We start from the raw sequence: 26,970 nt of genomic DNA, 5'->3' as shown, positions 1-26,970 counted from the left end.
TTGTGAATAGCAGCTTCATCAATTGATATCCAGGGCGGTTCCATTTCTAAGTGCCGACATGGTGCCAAATGTTCAGACAAACCACTCCCATGCCAAAGGTTTGTGTTTGTTTATCCACTCCAGCTTGTCCCATTAACCCATCAGACCCTCTGGGGCTGGGAAGGAAGAGAGCACCCACAGCAGCAAAAGAACCCACATGCCACGCTACAGCATTCACATTCCCCATGCACATTCATGGTGCTGTAAAAATAATAATAAATCCTCTGCGCAGAATGTCACGTAGCATTTCAGACTGGCCCCCACAGCCTCTCCCTCGCTCCAGCAGCAGCCATAGGACAGAGAGCACGGGGTGAAGTCAGGATACAACAGCTCCACTCCTGAGTGGACCAGCTAAAAGCTGCCCAGATGCAACAGGTCCCACCAGTGTCCTCACCACCTCTCCACATGGCCTTAGCAGGAGGAGCTCCACCTCAACAGCGGGGGCAGCAGCACGAGGGGCAGATTTCTCCATCCCAACAGCTTTCCCATATGACTAGACCCCTCTCTGGATAGATGCCTGTACAGTCCCTGCTTGGATGTTTCTTCTAATCTCCTCCCATCCCTCTCTTATTTCTACACTACCCCATCGGCCAGCCTCACCCTTCCTGCCCATTATGTTCCTCTTCACCCTTCAACCCTCATCCCCTCCATCCTTCACCCCCCCCTTCTTTTCTATCCCCTTGTCTTCCATCTCTCCCTAGCTCTATCCGCAGGATGCTGGGTGTCCTCTTCTGACCTGCTCGGTGTAGTGAGATGGGGCCCTGGAACATAAACCCTTGTATCAGAGGCCTGGTATGAGGCCTAAGGCCTGGGCTAAAGGAATGGTCAAGACTCTGCTGACATAAAGCAAAGTTAAGCTGTGAGCCAGAGGCAGGCCCTGCTCACAGAAGCTGGCAAGGAAAGGGCTGATGTTGCAAAAATACACCTACCTAAAAGATCCTGGACACTAGAGATACCAGAACACTCCAATACATGCACATTTCACACAGATAACCAAGGACAGGTGGCCCCACCCTAAAGACGGGGGCAAAAGGGTAACATGAGGGATAGAGTTGTTTTGTTCAAACCAACATGTACAAGGTGAGAGGCGGCACCTTACTGCGTAGAGGGGTTGTACCTTGCTACGTAGAGGAGTTGCACCTCAATACGTCAGGAGTGATGGGTAACTTGTTTGTACCTGCGTATAAGAATGCGTCCCTGGGGCGGTGTCTTTGTCCGGCCTAGGGGGCAGTGGAAAGTCCCGCCACTGACGGAGTTGTGTCCATTGTCAGGGAGCACGTATGTACTGCAGCACTGTAGACATCTGATCCGGGGAGCTAGAGACTGTGTTTCGTTTGGCCATAAACCTGGCCGGGTGCCTTCGTGCCTTATCGGAGTCTGTGGTCATTGGGGGTTCTCTTTGGGTCTGCTGTGTCAGCGATCTGTGCAGAGCCAGGGCAGCACACAGAGGGAACACACGCACCCAGCTGACTGTTATCAACATTGGATAGAGCACAGCACCACACCAGTGGCGTCTGACAACATGGTGACCCCGACCGCTGATCTGGTGAGTAAGTGAGCTGTCCGCTGTAGGAATCGCGATCTAACACGACAGAAAACCACGAGCTAGGGAACCCCCTTAGCCCCTTCCTGCAAATCCCCACAGAGTTTAAAAAATATAATGGGGAAGAAACATGTCATGTTTTTTGTCAAGCTAGGGCAGAGACCGTAGCCTTAAAATGTAAAATATTGCAAACTATAACCATGGCTGTTAAATGGTTAAAACAGCCCGCCACAAAATTGGCGGGGCAAGTAACAGAAACAAAGAAAGAGTTAAAAGAATCAAAAGAAGCTACACAGCCCTGGAATGCTCCCACCTCCCTCGCAGGGCGGCAAGCAGCCCAGAGACAACCGGCACAGGAACCAAATAAAACCTTGGAAACAGGTACAAGAAACCTCCAAAAAATACATGCGCCGTCCCCTGTTATAAATATTGGTGGTAAAGAGCAGGCTTCAGGTAGCTCCCCTGTGCCTGAAGAACGGGGACAGAAGTGGAAAAAGGTGGCCCTAGTAAAAGTAAAAGATGAAACAGGGCCCACTGCAGTGCAACCACCTCCTGATGACAAAAGCCAGGTTCTGGTGAAACCTAACCCAGGACCTAGACTGGTGCCTGTCAGAACGGGACAAGTAAGTGCACAGGTGGAAGAAGTAGCACACAATGCTTTCACTCAATTGGTAAATCAAATGAAGGGGAAAATGGAGCAGTTCACAGAGCACATTAGGAGACAGGAGCTCCGACTCGATCGCAGGGGAGTGAATAAAAAGGAATTTCAAAATCAAAAACTAAAATTGAGCAGGTTAACACCTAGAATTGATGCATTAACACATGGAGTTGCCCCAAAACAGTAACTGCAGCAAAAAAGGGCACTCCCACCATCCGTCTGGCATGCGCACAAAAGCAACAGACACTGGGGGAACAAATTCAGGTTTTACAAGAGGAGGTAACTACCCGCACTCTCCTCTCAAAGCCAGGATAAAAACCAGGGGCGCGGTTCACAGCTATTTGGGTTCCCAACTACTTTGACCTACGGAACCACACTCTGCGCTCATATCTAAAAATAGAACCTTCTTTCTCAAATATTTTCACATACTGATTAAGTTTTTCCCTTTCTAGGCTTTCCCAGTTGGCTAAACTCGCTGCTGCTGCCTGTACTTTCAAATACCTTGACAGAGTTAATCCCTCTTGGCTCAGGTCTCGCTACCTTCCTAGGTTGCTCTTCACCCCCCCTTTACCCTGCCTCGCCTCACTTTGGCTCTTGCTCTCTCTCTCTCTGTGTTAAAAGTTATAGTTTTTACAGAAACCTCCAAAAGATAAAAGCAATTGAAAACAGAACAAAACAAGAAACAAAAAGAAAACAAGGTAAAAACTTTACTTTAAATAAATCCAGTAAATTCATTATTTTAACCCTTCAGGAATGCAACCAATGAAATTATTCCTAACTTTCTTGAAGATATGGTTGCCAAGCAACAGAAATGTACACTCTGCTTCTAATCCTAACCACTCACTAATATTTGGAACATGGGCTTTTCCTATTTCCATATAGCAGAGTTTAAAAATCATGTTAAATATAAAGTAATGCAAAATGCCTTGTTATCAAATTAATACAATACATGTGGCAAATATATTTTTATCAATGTATGTTAAAAGTTGTAAATAAGGTAATAACTTGTTTATTTAAATGTTTGACCCTTTTTATTTTTGTTTGCCTTTATATATATTCTATATATAGAATTCTGGCGCCATTTGTTTTTAATTGTAAGTTTGTCCTGTATGTCATGTGTGGTGTCCTGTGTTGTATGTTGTGTGTGTCACGTGACTATTTTTTATTATTTTTATTTTGTTGCAACAAAAATCAATTGTATACCCTTTTAAATAGATATAAATGGTACCACACTATTTTAATATTATGTTTGGGGGTATATATATTTCTGCCTCAACAAATAACGCAATGGCAAACAAAAAGAATTCTCTTTTATTAATCACGGGTTTGTTTTTTACGTTTATTTATTTGTTATTCAAAGAAAAAATGTAAGGGGAAACCTCAACATTAAGGTAAAGATAATATTAACAAAATGTCAATTACTTGTTTGGGTTTTTATAAACTTGTTTCCACTTTTAAATAGAGTTATAAGAACGTGATAGCAAAAATGTTTAAAAAGCACAATTTATGCATAAAGATAACCAAACAATTTCAACAGGTTTCCATGTTTTCCATAGATTTCCACCTTTGGCTCCCAAACACAACAAAGCATCATAAAAGTTTAATACCCTCAAAGTATTTGCATAGACCTGTATTTAAAATTTATTTTGGTTTAATTTGATAGGCTTTTCTTTTGTTATGTTATCTTAATGGGAAGCAGTGGTTGTTAAAGTTTGTGCTTCTAAACAGTTAACAAGAGTGAAATTGGCATTACAAGCAAATTAAATCTAAAAAGCTTGGTAAAAATTCTGTTATTAACTCTTTTGCTAAAACAGAGTGCTCAGCAAGGCGAAGCAATATACCTTCTCATAGAAGAGTGTGAGCATCTATTTTAGCAGTTAAGCATTACATTTAGTATAAAATATTAGTAATGCACCTCAAATGAAAATGAATGTCTGTACAACAATTGCCAAAGTATAGCTTGTGTTATCAAAGACTCGGTCCCTGTTACATTGTAAAAAAAATAATTTAAACTTTGTAGTAAGTTTGGTTTACTGAAAACAAAAACAAAAAAGGAAAACAAACAAAAAACTTTACTATGTTAACTAACAAACGTTGTTTAAGTTGCGTCCCACAGACCAAAGACACCAGAAAATATCACACCCTGAAGACACCAGAAAATATCAGTATACAGCGAAGAAAGCCCCAAGCATCAAGAAAAGAAAAATGAAGTGCTTTATAAATAAGAGACTGGTCAAATACACCTCTGTCTACCATATGTGGACAATTAAGTCAACAATCAGCTAAAAACCATTAGCGGGACCAGGATAAACTGTCATTTAATTTCAACTTGGTTACTGTGTAAAAACAACTGTCGTATCGCTGTGCTACTGTATTATCACTGTACTGTTGTATTATTGCTGTACAACATTTACAACGTGCACAACCTTGCTAAACTGTTTAACCAACACCCAGGTAAAAATGAACAAACGAACAGCAGCAAACAACATGAAGGCAGTTAAAAACAAACTGGTAAAGAAATTAAGTTACACAGTAACTACAAATTGGGTAAACAAATTCCCTGTTAGTACCAGTCATAATTTGGGTTACTGACACTGCATCCTAACTAAGGCACATGTTATTCAAAACAATCTTGTTCAGTGTCTGGATACCAGTCCTCCATCCTGACACAGCGATATTTGATAAATTGGTTACTGTCCATTCAGTAGGTTATCTGGAAGACAGCGTCCATAAGAAACAACTGGATCTATGTCAACTACTAGTTTCAGAGTAGCAGCCATGTTAGTCTGTATTCGCAAAAAGAAAAGGAGGACTTGTGGCACCTTCGAGACTAACCAATTTAGTTGAGCATAAGCTTTTGTGAGCTACAGCTCACTTCATCGGATGCATTCAGTGGAAAATACAGTGGGGAGATTTATATACACAGAGAACATGAAACAATGGGTGTTACCATACACACTGTAAGGAGAGTGATCAGGTAAGGTGAGCTATTACCAGCAGGAGAGCAGGGGGCCGGGGCGGGGCGGGGGGGACCTTTTGAAGTGATAATCAAGGTGGGCCATTTCCAGCAGTTGACAAGAATGTCTGAGGAACAGTGGGGGGGTTGTCCCTGTTTTTCCCTCTCTCTTGGCAGTGAGAGGGTTTTGTATCCCTTCCCTTGTCTCATGTTTTGGGAGAGGGGATAAAATCTTAATTCTTCCATCTCTCAGAGCTGGGCAGCCTTGGGGACCTGAGGGCTGATACCGGAGAGAGGATGTGAGAGGTCCGCAGCGATGGAACTGGGAGTTTTGGCCATGTTTATTTTGGTGTATGTTGTTCCAGCCTGATGCCAGCAGTGAAATGGCTTTGGTTTATTCTCACGGGAAAAATGAATGGCTACAACTTCTCCTCCTCCTTAGGTTCTCTGTATAGGATTTTAGAGGAAATGTACATGCTGCAAGTGTAACGCAGACAGACCCCAGTCATCCGTGGGCCCTCTGGAGCTTAATGCCTGAGCCTCTACCGCATGAGCTAAAAGCCAACTGGCTGTTAGCCCAGGCTGTAGAGCAGACTCATTTTCTCCTGTAGCTGCCCAATTAGGGAAAGCTGGTTCTCAAGAGAATTCACCAACCAAAGCACAAAATATTCTTGTCTGCTCGTAATAAACATATTGCCTGGTCCCAATCACCTGCCCCGTGTCAGGATTCTGCAGATGACCAGGCCTCTCACATGCAGGGGTATTATGAGCAGGCTGCCACAGATTTACGGCCTGCCCTCTGAGACAGATGAGAATGCAAAAAATAAATGACAGGCTCCACACCCCTGGAGGGGGGATAATGATAATGATAAACACCCCTCTGGGAAACAGACACCCCTGTGATGCCCTGGCTTTTCAGCTCCTCCCATATTGGCATGCCCCACCCCCTCCTAAAGCCGCGCCCCTCACCCTTTAGCCCCACCCACATCTCTACAGCCCCCCTCCCCACAGCCCCGCCCCTCACCCTTTAGCCCTGCCCATGACTCTCCAGCCCCCCTCCCCACAGTCCCGCCCCTCACCCTTTAGCCCCACCCATGACTCTCCAGCCCCCCCTCCCCACAGCCCCGCCCTCACCCTTTAGTCCCGCCCATGTCTCTCCAGCCCCCCTCCCCACAGCCCCCACCCTCACCCTTTAGTCCCGCCCACGACTCTCCAGCCCCCCTGTCCCCACAGCCCCGCCCCTCACCCTTTAGCCCCGCCCATGTCTCTCCAGCCCCCCTCCCCACAGCCCCGCCCCTCACCCTTTAGCCCCACCCATGACTCTCCAGCCCCCCCTCCCCACAGCCCCGCCCCCACCCTTTAGTCCCGCCCATGACTCTCCAGCCCCCCTCCCCACAGTCCCGCCCCTCACCCTTTAGCCCCACCCATGACTCTCCAGCCCCCCTCCCCACAGCCCCGCCCCCACCCTTTAGCCCCGCCCATGTCTCTCCAGCCCCCCTCCCCACAGCCCCGCCCCTCACCCTTTAGCCCCGCCCACATCTCTCCAGCCCCCCTCCCCACAGCCCCGCCCCTCACCCTTTAGTCCCGCCCACATCTCTCCAGCCCCCTGTCCCCACAGCCCCGCCCCTCACCCTTTAGCCCCGCCCATGTCTCTCCAGCCCCCCCTCCCCACAGCCCCGCCCCCACCCTTTAGCCCCGCCCACATCTCTCCAGCCCCCCCTCCCCACAGCCCCGCCCCTCACCCTTTAGCCCCGCCCACATCTCTCCAGCCCCCCCTCCCCACAGCCCCGCCTGGCCCCGCCCCGCCCCTCGGTCCCAGAGTCGGACCCCTCAACCAGCAGCCCCGCCCCGCCCGCCCCGCCCCTCTCGCCCCTCTCGCCCCGCCCCGCCCCGCCCCTCTCGCCCCGCCCCGCAGCCCGTTCCGGGCGGGGCCGGTGACGCCGGGAGGCGGGGCCCCTCCGTAATGACAAGCGGCGGCCGGGCCTGGCCGGGCCGTGGCGCGGCGCGCTCGGGCCGCGGGGTCGATGTGGCGGCCGGGGGGGCGCTCGGCGCGGCCGGCACAGGTACGGGCAGCGGCCTAGGCCCGCGGGGGGCAGGAGAATGTGGGGGGGCCTGCCGGGGGGCAGAGCGTCGGGGGGGGGAGAGGTTGGATCTGGGGGGGCCCATGGGGACCTGCCGGGGGGCAGAGCGTCGGGGGGGGAGAGGTTGGATCTGGGGGGGGCCCATGGAGACCTGCCGGGGGGCAGAGCGTGGGGGGGGGAGAGGTTGGATCTGGGGGGGGCCCATGGGGACCTGCCGGGGGGCAGAGCGTGGGGGGGGGAGAGGTTGGATCTGGGGGGGGCCCATGGGGACCTGCCGGGGGGCAGAGCGTCGGGGGGGGAGAGGTTGGATCTGGGGGGGCCCATGGGGACCTGCCGGGGGGCAGAGCGTCGGGGGGGGAGAGGTTGGATCTGGGGGGGGCCCATGGGGACCTGCCGGGGGGCAGAGCGTCGGGGGGGGGAGAGGTTGGATCTGGGGGGGGCCATGGGGACCTGCCGGGGGGCAGAGCGTGGGGGGGGGAGAGGTTGGATCTGGGGGGGCCATGGGGACCTGCTGGGGGGCAGAAGGTTGGGGGGGAGGTTGGATCTGGGTGGGGCCCATGGGGACCTGCTGGGGGGCAGAGCGTCGGGGGGGGAGAGGTTGGATCTGGGGGGGCCCATGGGGACCTGCTGGGGGGCAGAGCGTCGGGGGGGGAGAGGTTGGATCTGGGGGGGCCCATGGGGATCTGTCGGGGGGCAGAGCATCAGGGGGGAGAGGTTGGATCTGGGGGGGCCCATGGGGACCTGCCGGGGGGCAGAGCGTCGGGGGGGGAGAGGTTGGATCTAGGGGGGGCCCATGGGGACCTGCTGGGGGGCAGAGCGTCGGGGGGGGAGAGGTTGGATCTGGGGGGGCCCATGGGGACCTGCTGGGGGGCAGAGCGTCGGGGGGGAGAGGTTGGATCTGGGGGGGCCCATGGGGACCTGCCGGGGGGCAGAGGGTCGAGGGGGGGGGAGAGGTTGGATCTGGGGGGGGCCATGGGGACCTGCCGGGGGGCAGAGCGTCGAGGGGGGGGGAGAGGTTGGATCTGGGGGGGGCCCATGGGGATCTGTCGGGGGGCAGAGCGTCAGGGGGGAGAGGTTGGATCTGGGGGGGGCCATGGGGACCTGCTGGGGGGCAGAGGGTTGAGGGGGAGGTTGGATCTGGGGGGGCCCATGGGGACCTGCTGGGGGGCAGAGCGTCGGGGGGGGAGGTTGGATCGGGGGGGCAATGGGGACCTGCTGGGGGGCAGAGGGTTGGGGGGGAGGTTGGATCTGGGGGGGCCCATGGGGATCTGTCGGGGGGCAGAGCGTCAGGGGGGAGAGGTTGGATCTGGGTGGGGCCCATGGGGACCTGCTGGGTGGCGGGGGGTTGGATCTATGGGGCCTGTGGGGGACTCATGGGGGGCTGGTCATGGGTGGGGCCTGTGGGGGACCCATGGGGGTGGAGGGGGGAGGTTGGATCTATGGGGCCTGTGGGGGAGCCATGGCAACTGAGGACCCATGGGGGTGCTGGTGGGTGGGATCTGCTGGGGAAGGTGGAGGGCCTGTGTGGTGGGGGAGGATCTGTGGGGGACCCATGGAGGTGGGGGGGTGAGGATCAAGGAGGAGGAAGAGGACCAATGGGGGTTCTTGGGGGCTGGTGATGGGTGGGACCTCCTGGGGGAGCAGAGGGTCTGGGGTGGGGAGAGGAGGACCCAGGGGGCTGGTGCCGGGGGAGGGAATCTGTGGCGGGAGCAGAGGGTTGGGGGGGAGGAGAAGGAGGACCCATAGGGGTTGGCGGGGGGTGCTGGTGGCACCTGGTGGGGTGCAGATGGCCTGTGTGGGGGACTCATGAGGGCTGTGTGGGGGATGATTGCTGGTGGTGGGTGGGGTTACCACAGGGGTTGTTGTGGGGAGAGTCTTGTGATCCTTCCCCCTGCGCTGCCTCCATTGGGCCAGGTGGCTGCTGCCCTGATGGACCCTCCCCTGTGCCTAATCCTCTCCCCAGGCCACCGCAAGAGGTGACCCAGCCCTGGCTCTGGGGCAGAGCCCAGGGCCATCCCATGGGCCCAGCTCTGCAGAGCTCCTCTCATTCGAGTCGCAGCCTGGCCTGGCAGCGCCCCACGAGTGGGAGGAGCGCTGGGTGTACACCTGTTGCCGAAGGGCACTGGTGGTGGGAGCTGGGCAAGGTGGAGGCAGGTGGGTTGCTTGCTCCCTCCTGGCATTGTTAGCACCCCTTGAGCAGCATGGTGCTTGTGCCCAAGTGAGGTGGTGGGCCCTGAGCAGAACCCCAGGGAGAGAGAGCAGCAGCTTCCCCTGCCCTTTGGGACCCAAAGAGCTAACGCTGCAGATTAGCTTCTGGCAGAAACAAGCAGTTGCTCCTGAGCAGTAGTGATAGGGGAGATGATGTGACACTTAGGAGTGTTTCTGTCACTGTGTCTGAGCTTTTGAACTGTCTCAAGTCCCTGTGTTCTCTCTGTTTTCTATCCCCAACCCCCCGTTTCTCCTTCATGTCTTTTGCTTTGTCATCTTTTGGCCTGTACTTTCTACCCTATTCAAGCTGTAATGGCAGAGAACGTAGGGTCTAAATAACCAAGTAAAGTTCATGGACTGAAGAGTAATGGACTTGTGCTGAGTTTCTTGGTTATAATTAACTGATGCCTTACTGTTTAAGTAGTCTGTAGTTTTAGTCCACATTCTTTTCCTACGCTGAAGCCAGAAATTATGATCTATATTTCTCTTGTCTTTATAGGGCCATAACTTGAAATAAAAGCCCAAAGAAAATGACTTTGCTAGAAACTGTATATGGTGGCATAGGGGCTCAACTTCTTCCCATATGAAAAATGGAGGTCTTTGAACACAGTCCACAGGACTAAAATGCTTTTGAGTTTGGAAGCCTTAAGTTTTAACTTGCAAGGAGCCACAAAAAGCCTTAGGTTTTACAGTAGTTATTGCCTAAATATTAACCATGAAACTTTTCTTCCCCAGAGAAAAAGCCTTATATCTGAATACTGATGTAGTATAGTAGAACCTCAGAGTTACGAACGGCAGAGTTACAAACTGACCAGTCAACCGCACACTTCATTTGGAAATGGAGGTATGCAATCGGGCAGCAGCAGAGACGAAAAGAAGCAAATACAGTATAATACTGTGTTTAAACGTAAACTAAAAAAATTAAGGGAAATCCGCTTTTTTCTGCACAGTAAAGTTTCAAAGCTGTACTAAGTCAATGTTCAATTGTAAACTTTTGAAGAAACAAACAATATTCAGAATTCTGAACAATGTCCATTCCTGAAGTGCTCATAACACTGAGGTTCTCCTGCAAATGCTAGTGCTTCCTAAAACTAGGGGGTCCTAAACACTTCTGCAGCACTAGAGTAACAAAACCCTAAACACAGCTCATTCTGGACTAATACTTTATCAATAATGTATTGTCATTTCACTGTGTAGAGCACTTAATGGTTCAGAATTCAAATGCAGCATTACCCTAGCATGTTGTAAAAATCAGACATTGGGCCAAAAAGACCCTTTCTGTAGTGGTTAAAACTGATATGTCACAGTATTCAGGGATTCCTTGATTTCAAGTTACTTTCAGCTTAACTAAGCTAAACTGAGTATAACTGCCTCACATTTCTCTATGGTAACTGTCCTCTAAAGTAACCTATATAGTCGGAAGAAAGAAAAGGAGGACTTGTGGCACCTTAGAGACTAACAAATTTATTTGAGCATAAGCTTTCGTGAGCTACAGCCCACTTCATCGGATGCATTCAGTGGAAAATACAGTGGGGAGATTTATATACACAGAGAACATGAAACTATGGGTGTTACCATACACACTAAATCTCCCCACTGTATTTTCCACTGAATACATCCGATGAAGTGGGCTGTAGCTCACGAGAGCTTATGCTCAAATAAATTTGTTAGTCTGTAACGTGCCACAAGTACTCCTTTTGTTTTTGCAAATACAGACTAACACGGCTGCTACTCTGAAACCTATATAGCTGGGTGACAAACTGTGGGCAGTGACTAACCACAGATTATATTCGCAAGAAAACACATCTTGTGCCAGCCAGTCAGCCCGCCTGGACTCTAGGGGAGATAACAGCATCCTTGATATGTGAGTGACTCATCCCTTCTTGCAGACTGAATCTCTCAAGGTACAGCTTAATGCCTCCAATGCCCACTCATGCTTTACTAAAGAAAGTCTTAGTGATTAATTTTAAAGACCAGTAATTAGCTGGGTCAAATGGGAAGAAACCTATATCTAAACTAGGAAATCTCAGAACCATTTGATTCTTAGCAGGGGCTGTTCCTGACAGTTCATGGAAGCCTTGTATACTGGTAGCCCTTGAATTAAGTTCTGGTCCACTCACTGTATATTCTAAGTGTGTGCCTGTTCCAAAACTGAATGCTTTTGGTACAATATAGTCATACTTTTTCTCTTAATTGCAGGATGAAGACACTGTTTGAGGAGATCAAAGCATCAATTAAAAATAATTATGATCCAGACCGCTCATTTTGGAGGCCTGTGCTCCCTTGGGGAGGGGTTTTTACTATCAAAGCTGGCCGTAAAGCTGTATCTTGCACACCACTTTATGTTGAAATAAATCTGAAAAATACTTGCACTATAGATGGATTCTTGATGTTGTTGTATGTCATTCTGCATGAAAATGAACACTTCCCCAAGGAACTCTCCCTTCATTTAGGTAGAGAGTTTGTCGACTACTTTCTTTACTTAATGGACACCTATAATTTTACAACGGTGAAGCTGCTTTGGATTTGGGACAAGATGGAGAAGCAACAGTACAAATCTGAAGTTCACAAAGCTTCACTGGAAATCGATTTATTTGGAAATGAGCATGATAACTTTACAAAGAATCTAGAAAGTCTCATGTCTACCATTCAAGAGAGCTACTGTTCAAATTCGAGGTGTCCAACTCGTATGCAGGAAGATCCACAGAGAACAATTAACATAAAGTAAGTTGCTGTACATACTGGCATGCAACTGTGATAAAATAAACTTCTTCAAAGGGGGCTGCAACTCACCTTTTTAAAAGATCTGTATTTGTCAAAGTGCTAGAATACAACTCTGGTTGTATGTAACTGTAGCAAATGCGTACATCCTGTGTACTCAAATCATTCCTCTTAAGATCTTGCTGTAGGAGACTTAGAAATGAACCCTTCTGGCCTAGGGTTGGCTAACAGTGTGATTTTCTTTTTCTTTTTTTTTTAAAAAGAATATTGCATTAATTGCAGCACAGCATGTCTCTAATATTCTACACGGCAGTGCTAAAGTTTTTAATTGATTTTGATGCTCACTGATTCAGTGGGAGTGCTGGCTTGGAGAGCTGTTCAACAAATACTGCTGGGTTGGGCTTTCTTCCCTCTCTGCTTGGAGCATGTGATATGAGAATTGCTCTCTTGCATTCATAGCTGTTGACTTATTGTGACTAAGAACTCTCCAGAGGTGCCTGTCATTCATGCGGGGTCCTCGCTACAGATTAACACTTGCAAAATAAATTACCTGCCTAAAATGGATTGGTTTTTCCACAGTAAAGAATAAATAGTTGTTTTGCCCTGTCCTAATACTAACCCTAGTAAATGTGTCCCCAGTGGCTTGGTGGAGTTGACCTTTGCAGTTATACCTAGAAATTAACAGAGGGAGGTTCAAATGGACAAAAGTTGCAGGGAGAGGGAGTCTCAAAGTTGAGCATCCTTAACAGAAAAATTTCTGTTGGCAGCTCCAGCTCTCAAACGGAGGGGCTCTAGCACCTCTGATTGGAACTGGGGCAATAGGTTGCTGGGGGAGAGCTACTTTCTCAGGCAGCAAGTTCCCAAACCACTGAGGATACTTCAGATGCTGGAGTAATGTGCTTTTGTGTTGAAACTCTAAATTACATTATTAAGCAAGTTGTTGCACTCTCCACTCTAGTTTCTTAGTGGTCTCAGCTTGTACCCAAGTCCAGAGTGTATTACACTAAAACACATACAAAGTCTGACAAGAGGGGGGCTAAGAAGTGAGTCTTGGAGAAGATGCAGGAAGGCCTTCATTTCTTAAATGAAATACATTAGGCCAAAACACACATCTCTGGGGTTATGAATTCTGTTGACCTGCTCAGAATGATCACTGAAAGAGCTAGAAATGTAGTTTTACTACCTGACTCTCAAATCTGTCTAGCAGAAACTTTGAGAGCTCTTGCTGCGTCAGTGGTACCAGTATGAATCATGATCAGTGATTCTTCACCCTCCTCTACTGGACTCCTGTCTACTTCTGCTATGAGGTTTTTATACTAGCAGCTGATGCAGATGCGTTAAAGTTACAACTGCAGCATATTGACCACATGGTAAGGCACAGGGCTCTCTGCTACAACTTCATAAGTTCTCTCTTGCAGATTGTGGTGTTGGCTTTCATGGGCTTGAAAGTCTGCTGGACTTAAATACTTCAGATTTTGAATTTTTACCCTTTCACTGCAGGCATTGTGCATCAATGAAAGCATTTTTCCAACTTGTAGTGTTCAGTTTCTTAGCTGGTCAGGTCAACCTTACTCTGCTTAATGGTGACCCAGATGCTCTGTAATTGTCCTGTGCTTGAATTACAGCGCTGTACCCTCAAGATGTTAATTTCGTACAACAACAAGTATAGCAATTAAGGCTTTGTTTCGACCATTCTTTGTCTGATTTAATAGTTGGATGAGAAATCACATTCCAAAACAGGTGCTCTAAACTTCTTTTAGAGGTAGAAGAGAAATTTGTCTAATCCCTCATGTCACGTATGAGCTTTTAAGGGCTGGGTCTGTGCTCCAAGGTAACAGCAGTTTTTAGATTTAATACCTTCCATACGAGAGACTTTCAAGGGCTTGCTGTTTTAACATTGACTCTTTAACAGGGGACTCTTAAAACATTAGTGCTGCAACCTAACAGACCACTACCTTCTAAATATACACTGCTTCTCCAGTGAGGCATGCCAGCTAATCAATGAAGCCTTTCTGAGTGGGTTTAAGGTGGTTTTCTCAGACTGGTTTAAAAACACAGAAATCCCTGTGCTCAATGGTTGTACTGTGAAAATGAATATGGTGCTGAACAGTATGTAGAAACACCTTTTGCGGTCTATATTTGAAATATGTGATGTATCAACCAAGCACCAGCCCTCCTGTCTATACTCTGTTCTGTATTTCATACATTTCTTCTGAGTAAGGTATTTGGACTACCTGACTCTACACAAACACCAGGGAGGAAGGGAAAGGAAGGTCTGATGGAAACTCTTGTGGGTGATCCTAAAGTACAGAATAGGACAGAGCCTTTTAGCTTTATTATGGAATACATGCCATGAACAAATGTATCGTAACATTGACAAGATGAGATCAGGTTTAGCTGACTGTTTGCAGAGCTGAAAGACTTGACTCTCAGTAGCAGAGGTCTCAATATGACAGTCATGTTCAGGAAAAGTTGGTTTAGAGTTTTAGACAAAATGTTTTCAATATTTGAGTTAAAGTAGCAGGGTTCTTGGACAAGAAACAGCCTTCAAAAGACTTTTTTCATGGGATGATGGATTTTTTTTGTACTGAGTTTAGGCATTACTCTTTATATATCATTGTAGTTAAATGATACTATGTAAGTACAGAATAAATCTGATCAAATGTCCCTAACTATTTCAGTCCTCCCCAAGAAATTCCTCATGGAGACTTGATTCAGCGGGCAGTAGATGAATTATTCTGTTCCAAGATAGAGCTGTGTGAACAGTATGGGTAAGTGCATAATAGATATTAAAGTGTGTATTTGCTATCCTAGAGGGTGCACTTGCTCACAGCTAAACAAAACCTTTTTCCTTGGATTGAAATGTTCTGTGCTTGATCTCGGCCCAAAGATGACATTGGACCTCTCAAACAGCACACATTTTTCCATGGGTTCCTGCAGGGGGGCTGCCTTTCATAAACCCAGAACCAGCAGCTATATCCACACCTGCTGCTCCTGCCAACCAAACACGCTGATCTATCCCTGTACAATATAGGGGGCCGAACAGTCTGGAGGGGGGGTGAGGAGAAACAATGATGGTGTATTCAGAGTAACAGCCGTGTTAGTCTGTATTAGCAAAAAGAAAAGGAGTACTTGTGGCACCTTAGAGACTAACCAATTGATTTGAGCATAAGCTTTCGTGAGCTACAGATCACTTCATCAGATGTTGGCAAAGGAAAATCTGAGGTTCCAAATCTGAGAGGCTTGTGTGGAAGGGAAAAAATCCAGGGGCAACATCTGGGGGAAATTTTTGGACTAAGTTGCGGGGAGGGAAGAGGTCAATGAGAGGGGTGAGATTGCAGAATGGGAAGAGCAAAACAGACAGTGGGGGATTGAGTCAGCAGAATGCTAGAGACATTGTCATATTTTTAAGGTCCGGCTTGACAAAGCCCTGGCTGGGATGATTTAGTTGGGGATTGGCCCTGCTTTGAGCAGGGGGTTGGACTAGATGACCTGCTGAGGTCCCTTCCAACCCTGATGTTCTATGATATTCTTACAACTTGGTTCGGGTAAATGGATCCAAGAGCCCAGGATGGGGTGGGATGTGGGCTAGGAAGAAGCATGCCAAGCCAGATTCACAATAGTGTTCTCTGAGTTGATGTTATAGTGTACACTCACCACCAGAGTGCCTCCTTATAGCAAAACCAGACATCTCAGGCCAAACACTTGTCAGAATTATCTGGGTATATCTCAATCCTATCCCTGCCAGCAGGGAGGCCTCAAGCACTGGTGTCCCTTGGTTCCTTCTGGTCTCTGCCAGCAGCATGTAATAGGCTAGTTTCCTGTGGGTTGTAAGACTTGAGTCTAATTTCAGTGGTTGGGTTTAGTGTACAGGTGCTGAATGGTGCTGGAGGCCTGTGATATACAGAAGATCATACTAGATGAGCTGGTGATTCCTTCTGGCCTTCAAGTCTATAATTCTGCCCCAGTTTCCCTCTGCTAGACCCATCGCCATCTAGCCACTTGTTGATTCTTTGTTATGACCTCAGCGCTCTGGCCAGGTTAATAGTAGTCCTTTCCCCTCCGAGTGTTAGTCATATACCTCAAGCAGCCCATTGCCCTAGATGAGGGGCGCACGGTCCCTGGCCTCTCTGAGCATGTTGAAAGCCTTACTAAATCATCTTGCTGGGTTTGAAGGGGAAGTGAGGTCTGTACACTCCTCAGGGTTCCAGGCCAGGGCCATGGCATGAAGTGGTTGGCACTGCTCTCACCCCCTCACTGTTTCTCTGGTCTATTTCCTACGGGGCCTCTGAGTCAGAGAGGGGGGTCTTCTCTTCTAGAGGATCTGGTTTCCTGAGCAGTTTGTCCCCAGTGTGTTTCTATAGGCGCCTGCTCTCAGTGGCTTCCCCATCTCTCTAGCAGCCACTGGGCTGGGTTTCAAACCATCCTTCTGGTTTCCCTCCTTAAGACAAGAGGTTCCCCCCTACCACCACCTTTTCCGGAGCTGGGGCTGTGTTTGACAGTCCCTCTGTCTGTCCCCTTAAAGCAGTCAGTATCTCCCTCCTTCAGAGAGGAGTCCCCTCAACTCTGCTTCTGGATCTGGGACTATGGTTCAGGTTGGTAATTTCTTCCCCGAAACAGGACATGACACAGCCGCCTCCCCCTGCCCTCCACACACATGTTCCTGGAGCTAGGGTTGTAACTTAGGCCAGCTGTAGAGCCTTAGGCACCTTCTTTCAGTTCACCCCTTATCCCCAGTTGGTCTCTAGGCTCCAATGGCTTAGCAGTCATGCCCTGCTGATGACTCCCTTGTTATGAAGGAAGAGGCAGCATGTAAACTGGCTCCCCTGCTAAAGGTCGTGCCCGTCGGCTGGGAGAGAGCAGAGCCTTGCCCTGCCCACTCTTCAAGGCTTCTGGGCCAGGCCTGTGATGAAACAATAATGGGGATTTCCTCCCAAACACTACTTATTACGGGACCATGTCCTCTCTTCCAGTATCTGAGGCCTTTGCACATCCAACATCCCAAAAATCTTAAGGACCATGATGTGATGGTGGGGAGCTGATCCCTCACACCACTACCTTTTAGGGGACAGATCACCCCAGCACAGGAGATACGTCACTGTAATGCTTGAGTCCCTTTGTAGACCCAGGCCATAGTCCTCCCTTGTCTTCCTCCACTGAGACACCTCCAATTTGGGGTAGTGTGTCTGCTGTGTATTTTGCATACATCACTGCTGACCAGTACCAGGGGGCCATTTAAAAATTCCAGCTGAAGGGGGTAACTAGCAACGGTGAAGGATCTGGGCCCCTGCTGCCCCAAGTGTCACCGTTGCATTTAACAGCAGTATCGCCTCAGATTACCAAAAAGAGATGCTCTGGACCCTTACAGTGGCATTTGCAAAGGTGCCTGAGAGTAAGGTGCCCAGCTCCTGCTGACTTTCAGTGAGATGTGGCACCTCATTCCCCCGGGCACCTGACAGTCCCTCCACCAAAGGACTGCTTGGTTCAAGCAGTAAGTTGGTAAGCAAAGAGTAAACTGGCTAGTGTCCTCTAAATTTACTGCGAATTATTGTTGCTCCTTGGCCTGAGCAGTTAGCCATTCTTCTGGACATAGCTGGGTTGTTTCTCTTAGGAGAGTGTGTTGACATGAGTTTGGTATCTTTGGTGCAGTCTTTGTTCCTGCTCTGCTCAGGAAAACAGGACTTTGGGTACATTCTTTATGAATAAACAGCCACCAATTTTCTTGCTCACTATTTCCAAGGCTGCCTCTCCATCCAGTCTTGTGCCCAAAGGAGCTCTGCCTCTGTCCCCTCTGAGCCATGCTCACAACTATGTCAGAGGCAGAAAGCCAATCAGTCCCCTAGGAAACTCCTTGGGCTGTGTGAAGTGGCTGCTGATTGGCCTTTTATGTGTCCCGGTGCCTTGGGCAGCAGCTTCTGTTGGGTCCAGTTGTCATACTCCATAAAGGAGGTGAGTTGCTGCTTCTCTGTAGCCTGAATGAGGGATAGCCAGCACATCTATCAGCTTTCACAGGTCTGTGATTGCCTGTGGATCATATGCTCAAATAAATTTGTTAGTCTCTAAGGTGCCACAAGTCCTCCTGTTCTTTTTGCAGATACAGACTAACAGGTCTGCTACTCTGAAACCTGTGGATCAAAGACACACCGGATGACAGCCATTAACACCTTCCTGCATAATATAAACAAACCAAATTCTACTACAAGACAAAACCTGCCCTAATAAAGTGTAAACCTACAATCATGTCTGGATGTGAAATAAAAACTGTTTAATTGTACTGCGTGCCAAGTGAAATAATTGCCATGTCTGCTTCTCTACTTGCAGATGTAATGGGTTAAGAGAGTTCACCCAGAGAGTTTTCTGCCATGGGGCACCGCCTTTTGTTGTTTTAAATATGCAGCAATGGAAGCCAGAAGAACTGGCATATGTACCATATCATTTGGATTTATCTGATCACAAGTAAGTATTTTAAAACTATATTTAATGAGGCAAACAACTTCTCTTCACTTCGTGTTCTCAAGAGGAGTCCAACAATCCTTTTGAATAATCTGTAAAGGAAAGGGTGTTTTTAGAGTCAATAGTCATGAAGCAGTATTGACGGTCATGCTCACTGTCCGTTTCTGCTAACTTCTTATTGTCAAAACCCTTTTAGAGCAGTTTTGTTTCAGAACCCACCTTCCTATTTTCTATTAATTATTGTAAATACATCTAACTGCAGATATTTCAAATGTATTATTACAGGACTTAGAGCCCTGTATACCAAAATGCTAGCTGAGACCCAGTTAAGCATCAGAGAACTTTGAATCCAAATTTTACTTCCTTAGCTTGCCTGACCAGGAGAAAGTGAAGGATGATGTGACTGTCATAGAGGAGCAAAGAAGGAAACTGTTTACCCATAAAAAGAACAGGGAGGACTTGTGGCACCTTAGAGACTAACCAATTTATTTGAGCATAAGCTTTCGTGAGCTACAGCTCACTTCATCTGATGCATACTGTGGAAAGTATAGAAGATCTTTTTATACACACAAAGCATGGAAAACAAAAATGGGTGTTTACCACTACAAAAGGTTTTCTCTCTCCTGCTGGTAATAGCTTATCTAAAGTGACCACTCTCCTTACAATGTGTATGATAATCAAGGTGGGCCATTTCCAGCACAAATCCAGGGTTTAACAAGAACGTCTGAGGAACAGTGGGGGAGGGAGGAAAAACAGGCTTTCAAGCCTATTTCCCCTTGTTTTTTCCTACCCCCCCCCCACTGTTCCTCAGACGTTCTTGTTAAACCCTGGATTTGTGCTGGAAATGGCCCACCTTGATTGTCATACACATTGTAAGGAGAGTGGTCACTTTAGATAAGCTATTACCAGCAGGAGAGTGGGGTGGGGGGAGAGAAAACCTTTTGTAGTGGTAAACACCCATTTTTGTTTTCCACGCTTTGTGTGTATAAAAAGATCTTCTATACTTTCCACAGTATGCATCAGATGAAGTGAGCTGTAGCTCACGAAAGCTTATGCTCAAATAAATTGGTTAGTCTCTAAGGTGCCACAAATCCTCCTTTTTTTTGCGAATACAGACTAACATGGCTGTTACTCTGAAACCTGTTTACCCATAAGATTCACAACAGAGCCCCCACGTAAGCCCCATTTCCTACCTTCAGATGGTGGGGGGAGCCCAGAAGACAGGTGGGAGTAAGATGGGTTAGTAGCCAACACTATGGGGATAGACTGAGGGCCTCAGCCCCACCCCCACAAGGTACTGTGTTTCTGTAGTGGTGGAAGGGTGAGGAAGAGGCCTATTGTATACATAGTCAAAAGATGTGCTTTCACCCCTCCCTGATAAGCGCATCTTTCCTGGCAAGTGAGGAGACTAGAAGTAAACCAGCGGCAGATCCTGCTTCCCTTCCCAGAGGATTGTGAAGAGTGGTGGAGCTGTGGGCTGGGCCACCCCCCAAAGGCACTGTTGATACAGCAGGAGGGGTCTAGCTTTCCTCTTCTGACATTAAGTAGCTAAGGGGTGATCCATGCTCCCATCCCTCCCCAGAAGACTGCAAGAGTCAGCTGAACTGTGGGCTGCTGCTCCCCCCTCTTGCCCTCTGCACTCACTGGCAGTGCAGCAGTGGGAGACCTGCTGGGAAGCTAAGAAATCGAGTGAACATTGGACCCTGGAGGATCACAGAGCAGCAGCTGTGCCAATTAGAGCCTCATCCCCTTCCCTCTCTGTGGAAGTCCTAGCAAGTGGAGGGAGCAGCACTGGGCATAAGGATAACAATACCCCTGAGGGGAGTGGAAGGAATAGGTGTTTTTTCCCCATCTCCTGCTTCTCCCCCACCCCCCATCTCTGATCCTAGGCAGTGGTGAAAGGAGCAGAGGGTGTTCTTCTCCCTGGCCTTGTATAAGGTTGGGTCAAGCTAGCCTGGAGGCAGCTACAGTTAAGAGTGCAGCACAGAGGGGAACAGCAGCGGGCCTTGCAGTTTCTGTCTCAAACACTGGTGATGGATGGTCACTGGACAAAAACTACCCAGAAGGGAGAACAGGGCAACATGCAAACGAAGGAATCGGAGGCCAAAGGAGAATCAGCGTCTATGGGGACAAGTACAACAGTGGCACAGATTAATTCCAGCTTAGCTGTGGTGCTGGAAATCCATGTCAGCAAGTTTTGAAGAAAAATTAACACAAACTTGACACTGTGGATAGTCAAACAAACCAGCAGCAGCCATTAGACATGGACTTAAGAATGATCAGCATTGAGGTGGACGTGCAAGATGGGTTTGTTACAGAGGTGTATTGAGGGGTAAACATGTTACAATATGTAGCATACCCTAACTGAGGAGGCTACTCCCTTCTTCAGTAACACTTGAATTATTGCAGTGGGTCAGAAGTCATGGGCAATTAAGTTTTGAGTGGAGGTCTCATCACATGATGATCTTTAATTAAAGGTTCATCTTCCCTTCCTAGAGACACCAGAACAATCCTGAAGGGTTGGTAACCCTGTGTGTAATAGTGGCATGCAACTAACTCTTCTCTTAACCCAGTGGGGGATAGATTGCCAAGTAGGCAATAAGATCCATTTAAAAACAATATCAAATAATAGCATCACCAGGATCTAAAGAACAGGACCTGATGAATGTTTGGGGTTTTTACACCCTCGGGGACTTTACTTTTGCTTCAGAAATTGCTATAACATGCTAAATAGACAATGAAATCTTTAAACATTAATGAAGTTATTATCCTTAGTGTTATATCTCTTAACCATATTCTGTCTTTTTGTGAAAAGAAAGCACAACTCAGAAAGAAGCTGGAATTTTAGAAATTTATTGTTAAGACAAATATTTTGTGAATAAAATGCAAAACTGTTGATTATAATGAAGAAAAATCCCTTGTATGATACATCCCAGGGCGTACTTTAAAGCAGTAATAAGGGGACAGTTACTGGAAAAAGAGACACACAGGCAAAAACCAGGCTGGCTTATAGGAGCAAAGTGACAGTTTGCAGAAGCAACCTAACATGACTAATAGTGCAGCTTTATATCAAGAGCTTAAAAAAAACATAAAAATAGCTCTAGAAACATTGATAACAGAAAACCGCAGACAGCTCACCTGTGGGCCAAGGAAAGGTTCTCTGACTGGGGCACAAAGTCAGGCAGCTTGCTAGCCAGACTGATCTCTAATAGAAGACGTAGCACTAATTGCTGCGCGGTCATGGTCCTGCTGAGAGTTTCCCGTGTGCATAGCTGTCACAGCACCACCTACTCAGGCCGCTTGCTTGTGGGCTAGCCACTCCTCAATTTCCCCTCACTCAGGTGGGATCTCAAGACCCTCCCAGGCAGGTTTTACTGCCACACCCAAGTCTTTTTCTGGGCACAGTTTTATTCAAATATAAAAATATCAAAAACATCATAACTTCTTCTGCTGACCCTGGCTACGGTGCCCGGAGGCTTTTCTTCCTTGTCTTTCTCGGTGCTGAAAAGAGAATACCCCCACACTACCCTACCTCTCCTCCCATCCTTATGCTTCAGGGCCTACTGCAGAAGCACATCTCCTCGCAACTGAGTTTTCTCAGCCTTGATTCCTTGTCGGCTGGATCTGATAATTGAACAGGGCTGGCTGGCTCCAGGCCCCAAAGAAGCGGGCCACCCTGTCACAGCATATCGTAAGCTTTCCCTGAGTTTTGGAGTAAGCATCACTTAAAGGCCACCTGGGACCAAAGCACTAACTTTTGTTACTGGCCTGTATTAAAATGCCATGCTCAGTAGAGTCATAGGTGTTAGAGTGCCCCATTTCTATTAGCTCATTCATTCCTTCTTCCCTGCCAGTGCACAACTTCCCTCTGCCACATCGTTCAGCAGCAACACGCTCCAGATTGATTTTGAAAGTTATTTTAATGCTTTTTCTTATACTAATTTGGAGTGAAGGGAACAGAAGATAAGCCTTTTCTGAAGAAAGTTCAGACTAGCAATATGTTATCTTGCCACAGCCTGTCACCCTTGCTCCAGGAATTGCTCAGATGGACATCAGTCAACTAGGGCAAGAAAACAGCTCACTTAGAGGAGTCAAGGGCAATGCTGGCTCCTCTCTACAACGATTTATAAGACAACTAAATGCCTGCCATTGTAGTAACATTCTTCTTTAGCATTTACTTCCAGAAAGAGCATGTTTGTGATGGTTACATCTTTGTTTGCCTTAATTTGCAGGTACTTATTGGAAGGTGCCACGTTGTTCAATAAAGAGGAGCATCATTATTCTGCAGCTTTCCAGATTGATGGGTATTGGATGCACTATGATGGCCTCAGAAATGTCAACTTAATTTTGTTAAATAAACCTCCAGAATTTCTTCTTTTGTCATCTCTAGTTTATATTAGAGCAGCAGAGAATAAATGGCATATCTAGACTATGGAGACAAAGTTAAATCACGTTCCCTTCTCTGCCACTAAAGCTGGCCCATCCCAAACGGAGGTCTATATTTTACGTATACTTGGTATCCAAGGAAGGAGTAGAACTACAGTAGTTCTGGTATTGTATCATCCAATGCTTACTCCAGGTAAAAATTTGAAATTGGAAACACTATGCAATTTTTTAAAACATTTGAGCTATTTTTATACAGGCAAATTTTTATGCTAAAATAAACAGGCAAAAAACCAAGAATGGCTGTATCCTTTGTTTCTTTATTAATATTTCAAAGTAGGTGATAGAAAAATCAGTCTTTCATTTACATGGATTACCTATCATAATGCACAAACAAGGCAGGTAGAATTAAGGTTGCTCAGACAACCTTACTTGTGGCATTTCATGAGTGCTTGACTTCGTGGCCTAAAAACATTTTAACATAGGAAATACATTTTAAGTAAAGCTAAGTTTTTACAACAGAAATAAATATCAGTTATTGAATGCCAATCTACCTGTCGTCAGTAGCATCTGAGCCCTCTAGAGCAACACCCGTCACTCACTGAAAGGGTGGATTCTCTATGCATGAGTATCCCCACTTTACAGACAGCATGGCTGAGCAGTTAAATTTGGCAGATTATTTCTGAACCATAGTGTGGCTAAATGATTGAGTGGGATCTGCCATAAGAGATCTGGATTCTCCTTCTGGTTTGTGTAACCTTTCAGGGGGGTAGGACTCTTGCTTAAAAAAAATAAACATTTTGAAAGGGTACTGAATTAACAACACATCAGCATGAGTGAGACTTGAACTGCTGGTTCCTTGCCCAGTGCACCATGTTATATGCCAAAAAGTGTGCTGATGTGGGGAGTGGGATCTATGTTACCTGGCTGTGCCTGGCCTGACTGGGGCTGGGGGATTTGCACAAAAACAGGGCAGTGCAGGTGCCAGGCTAACTCAATGGTCACTGTTTTCTGGCAGCATGCCACAAATGAGATGTTAGCAAAATACAGAGGACATGGGGATTTCGAAGCACGAATAACTTACCCAGTAAACAGCAGTTTGTGGCAAAAGGACTAGCTCTCTGACAAAATTTAAAGTCCTGTTGCAAGTCATGGAATTCTGGAAAAAAGGCCAGTAAATGACATAGTATAGCACTAAGGTTGAGAGACACTGTACATAAAACCTCAAGTTTTGCACGGTCTGCTTTGAATATGCTGATTAAGAAACTATATGAGAATTAAGTGGCCTTTGCAAAATTTTACCTATTCACTTCCACAGTGTCTAACTCAGACTCTGTACTTTGCTCTTTACTGGGAAGTCAGTAAAAGTAACAGCTAGATCATTTAAAAACCAAACAAATGTAAGCCTCCAAAACAGATTTTCAAGGTAGAGGCAGAATTATCAAACAACCAAACACTAAGAAATATGTTTTACCACAGGGAAAGGTTGCTGGTAGTCTCCTGATTCTCCAGGAGAGGGCAGCAGAAATCATTCTGAAGGTTCCTGGGTCTGGAACACTTATGTCAGATGACAGGGTTCAGAGTAACAGCCGTGTTAGTCTGTATTCGCAAAAAGAAAAGGAGGACTTGTGGCACCTTAGAGACTAACCAATTTATTTGAGCATGAGCTTTGGTGAGCTACAGCTCACTTCATCAGTGAGCTGTAGCTCATGAAAGCTCATGCTCAAATAAATTGGTTAGTCTCTAAGGTGCCACAAGTCCTCCTTTTCTTTATGTCAGATGATGGTTGCAAGAGTAGACTCCTCTGTCCTTAACTCTTTACGGTTGTAGTTAGCCATACTGTGTATCTGGGGCTAAGTTTTAAACTTGTACTGGTTTAATGGGACACTTTTAGTTACCTAAACTAATCTCCCTGCTCCCTGACCTTCTCACCTGTGCTCCACCTGAATTCTCTCTCTCATGCACTCACTCTCTCATCAATATAACTGGGACTATTTGTGCTGAAGGACCAAGGACACATGTTTCTTCCACAGTAGCTTTTCCAATAAAATATTTTGCAAAAACACAACCCATTCAAGAACGTCAAAGCCCCTTTAATGCATGTGCTGACCCTTCACCAAAAGAAAGCAGCTTGTATGGTGGCATTCTGTGTTCTACACATGCAAAGGAAATAAGAGCAATGCCATTCATCAGCTTTTTGGCTCTGCCACATCCCTCGGGTTTGCAGTGGAATAAATGGCACAGCCAGAAAGCTGGTGACCCACCTCAGTCGAATACTGGCAGGCATGGTTTTACTCTGTACAGCTGAGCTTGGACCTTAGTTGAGGTCCCTAGTTGTTGCTGTAATACAAGTAACTACAGCAGAGCTACTCTCCTAAAAACTTTGCAAGGGCTACAAGACATCTGAGAATTTGGGATCCTGGAAGAAAAACTCTGAAATTGAAATGTGGCTTACATGAAAAACTGTACAGCGAGCGTACACAGAGTTTCCCATACTGCTGAGGTGAGGTTGGGTTGGGGCACAGTGTTCTCAAACATGCAGTGGTTGGAGCCTGAGACTGCTGAAAACTTTGTGCCCAGAGCTGACCTCTCTCAATCAGTCCTCCATATTCACAGCCTTGAGTGGGGTTAGAAAGTGACCACATTTCCTTTTCCAATTTAATTGTCACAAGGTCACTAGATACAAATGTCAAGACATGGAAGATGGAAAGGAAAGATGTTCTTGTTTAAATATGGCTGGGGCTCAAAAGATCTGGATTCAATTCCTAGATCTGCCACACACTCCCAGTGAGGTAGCAAAGTCTGCAGATGATACAAAATTACTCAAGATGGTTAAGTCCAAAGTTGACAGCAAAGAGTTACAAAGGGATCTCACAAAACTGGAGGACTGAGTAACAAAAAGGCAAATGAAATACAATGTTGATAAATGCAAAATAATACATACTGAAAAACATAATCCCAACTATACATACAAAATGATGGGGTCTAAATGAGCTGTAACCACTCAAGAAAGAGATCTGGGGTCACTGTGGATAGTTCTCTGAAAACATCCACTCAATGTGCAGCAGCAGTCAGAAAAGCGAACACAATGTTAAGAACCATTAGGAAAGGGATAGATAAGACAAGACAGAAAATATCATATTGCCACCATATAAATCCATGGTACCATCACACCTTGAATACTACATGCAATTCTGGTTGCACCATCTCAAAAAAGGTAGATTAGAATTGGAATAAAGTACAGAGAAGGGCAAGAAAAATGATTGGGGGTATGGAACAGCTTCCATAGGAGGAGAGATTAATAAGACTGGGACTGTTCAGCTTAGAAAAGACGACGACTAAGGGGGGAGATTACAGAGGTCTATAAAATCATGACGGGTGTGGAGACAGTGAAGAGGGGAAGTGTTATTTACCCCTTCACATAACACAAGAATCAGGTCCTCACCCAGTGAAATTAAGAAGCAGCAGGTTTAAAACAAACATAAGGAAGTATTTCTTTACACAACATACAGTCAAGTTGTGAAACTTATTGCCAGGGGATGTTGTGAAGGCCAAAAGTATAACTGGGTTCAAAAAAGAATGTGATAAGTTCATGGAGGACAGGTCCATCAATGCCTATTAGCCAAGATGGTCAGGGGCACACCTCCATGGTCTGGGTCAGTGATGAGCTGCCAAAATCTTAATCGGTTCCCTATAAAAAGTTCTGATTTAAAGGGATGTGCCAAGAGGTGGAGGGGATGGGGGTGTAGTGGCAGGGAAAAGATTGCACAGAGGCAAAAGGGGCTTGTTGCAGGGGGTGCAGTGGCACAAGGGAGAAATGGCAGGAGGGGGTTGTTGCAAGGGGCTGGCAGGTAGAGGTGTGTATGTGCCCAGGGTTGTTGCAGGGGGGTGAAGGTGGCAGGGAGGGGTTTGCACAAGGGAGGAGTGG

At 47.0% G+C, this 26,970-nt stretch overlaps 1 protein-coding gene across 4 annotated transcripts; it reads left to right on the top strand.

The window, feature by feature from the left end:
- Nucleotides 1-7,141: 7,141 nt before the first annotated feature.
- Nucleotides 7,142-23,323, top strand: DORIP1 (dopamine receptor interacting protein 1). Of its 4 annotated transcripts, none has more exons than XM_084631056.1 (7): nucleotides 7,156-7,259; nucleotides 10,221-10,329; nucleotides 11,201-11,349; nucleotides 11,685-12,209; nucleotides 14,888-14,977; nucleotides 18,528-18,662; nucleotides 22,892-23,323. In XM_084631056.1, coding segments are annotated over exons 3-7 (948 nt in total). In that variant the 5' UTR covers nucleotides 7,156-7,259; nucleotides 10,221-10,329; nucleotides 11,201-11,347; the 3' UTR covers nucleotides 23,088-23,323. The 4 variants fall into 4 exon arrangements, with proteins under 4 accessions (XP_084487185.1, XP_084487182.1, XP_084487184.1 ...); XM_084631058.1 differs by having other exon boundaries at nucleotides 11,201-11,389; XM_084631057.1 differs by lacking the exon at nucleotides 11,201-11,349.
- The last annotated feature ends 3,647 nt before the right edge of the window (nucleotides 23,324-26,970 follow it).

This window comes from Lepidochelys olivacea (genome assembly GCF_965140295.1).
Source record: "Lepidochelys olivacea isolate rLepOli2 genome assembly, chromosome: 6".
Classification (NCBI taxonomy): domain Eukaryota; kingdom Metazoa; phylum Chordata; order Testudines; family Cheloniidae; genus Lepidochelys; species Lepidochelys olivacea.
This window is presented reverse-complemented; position numbering and strand designations above follow the sequence as displayed.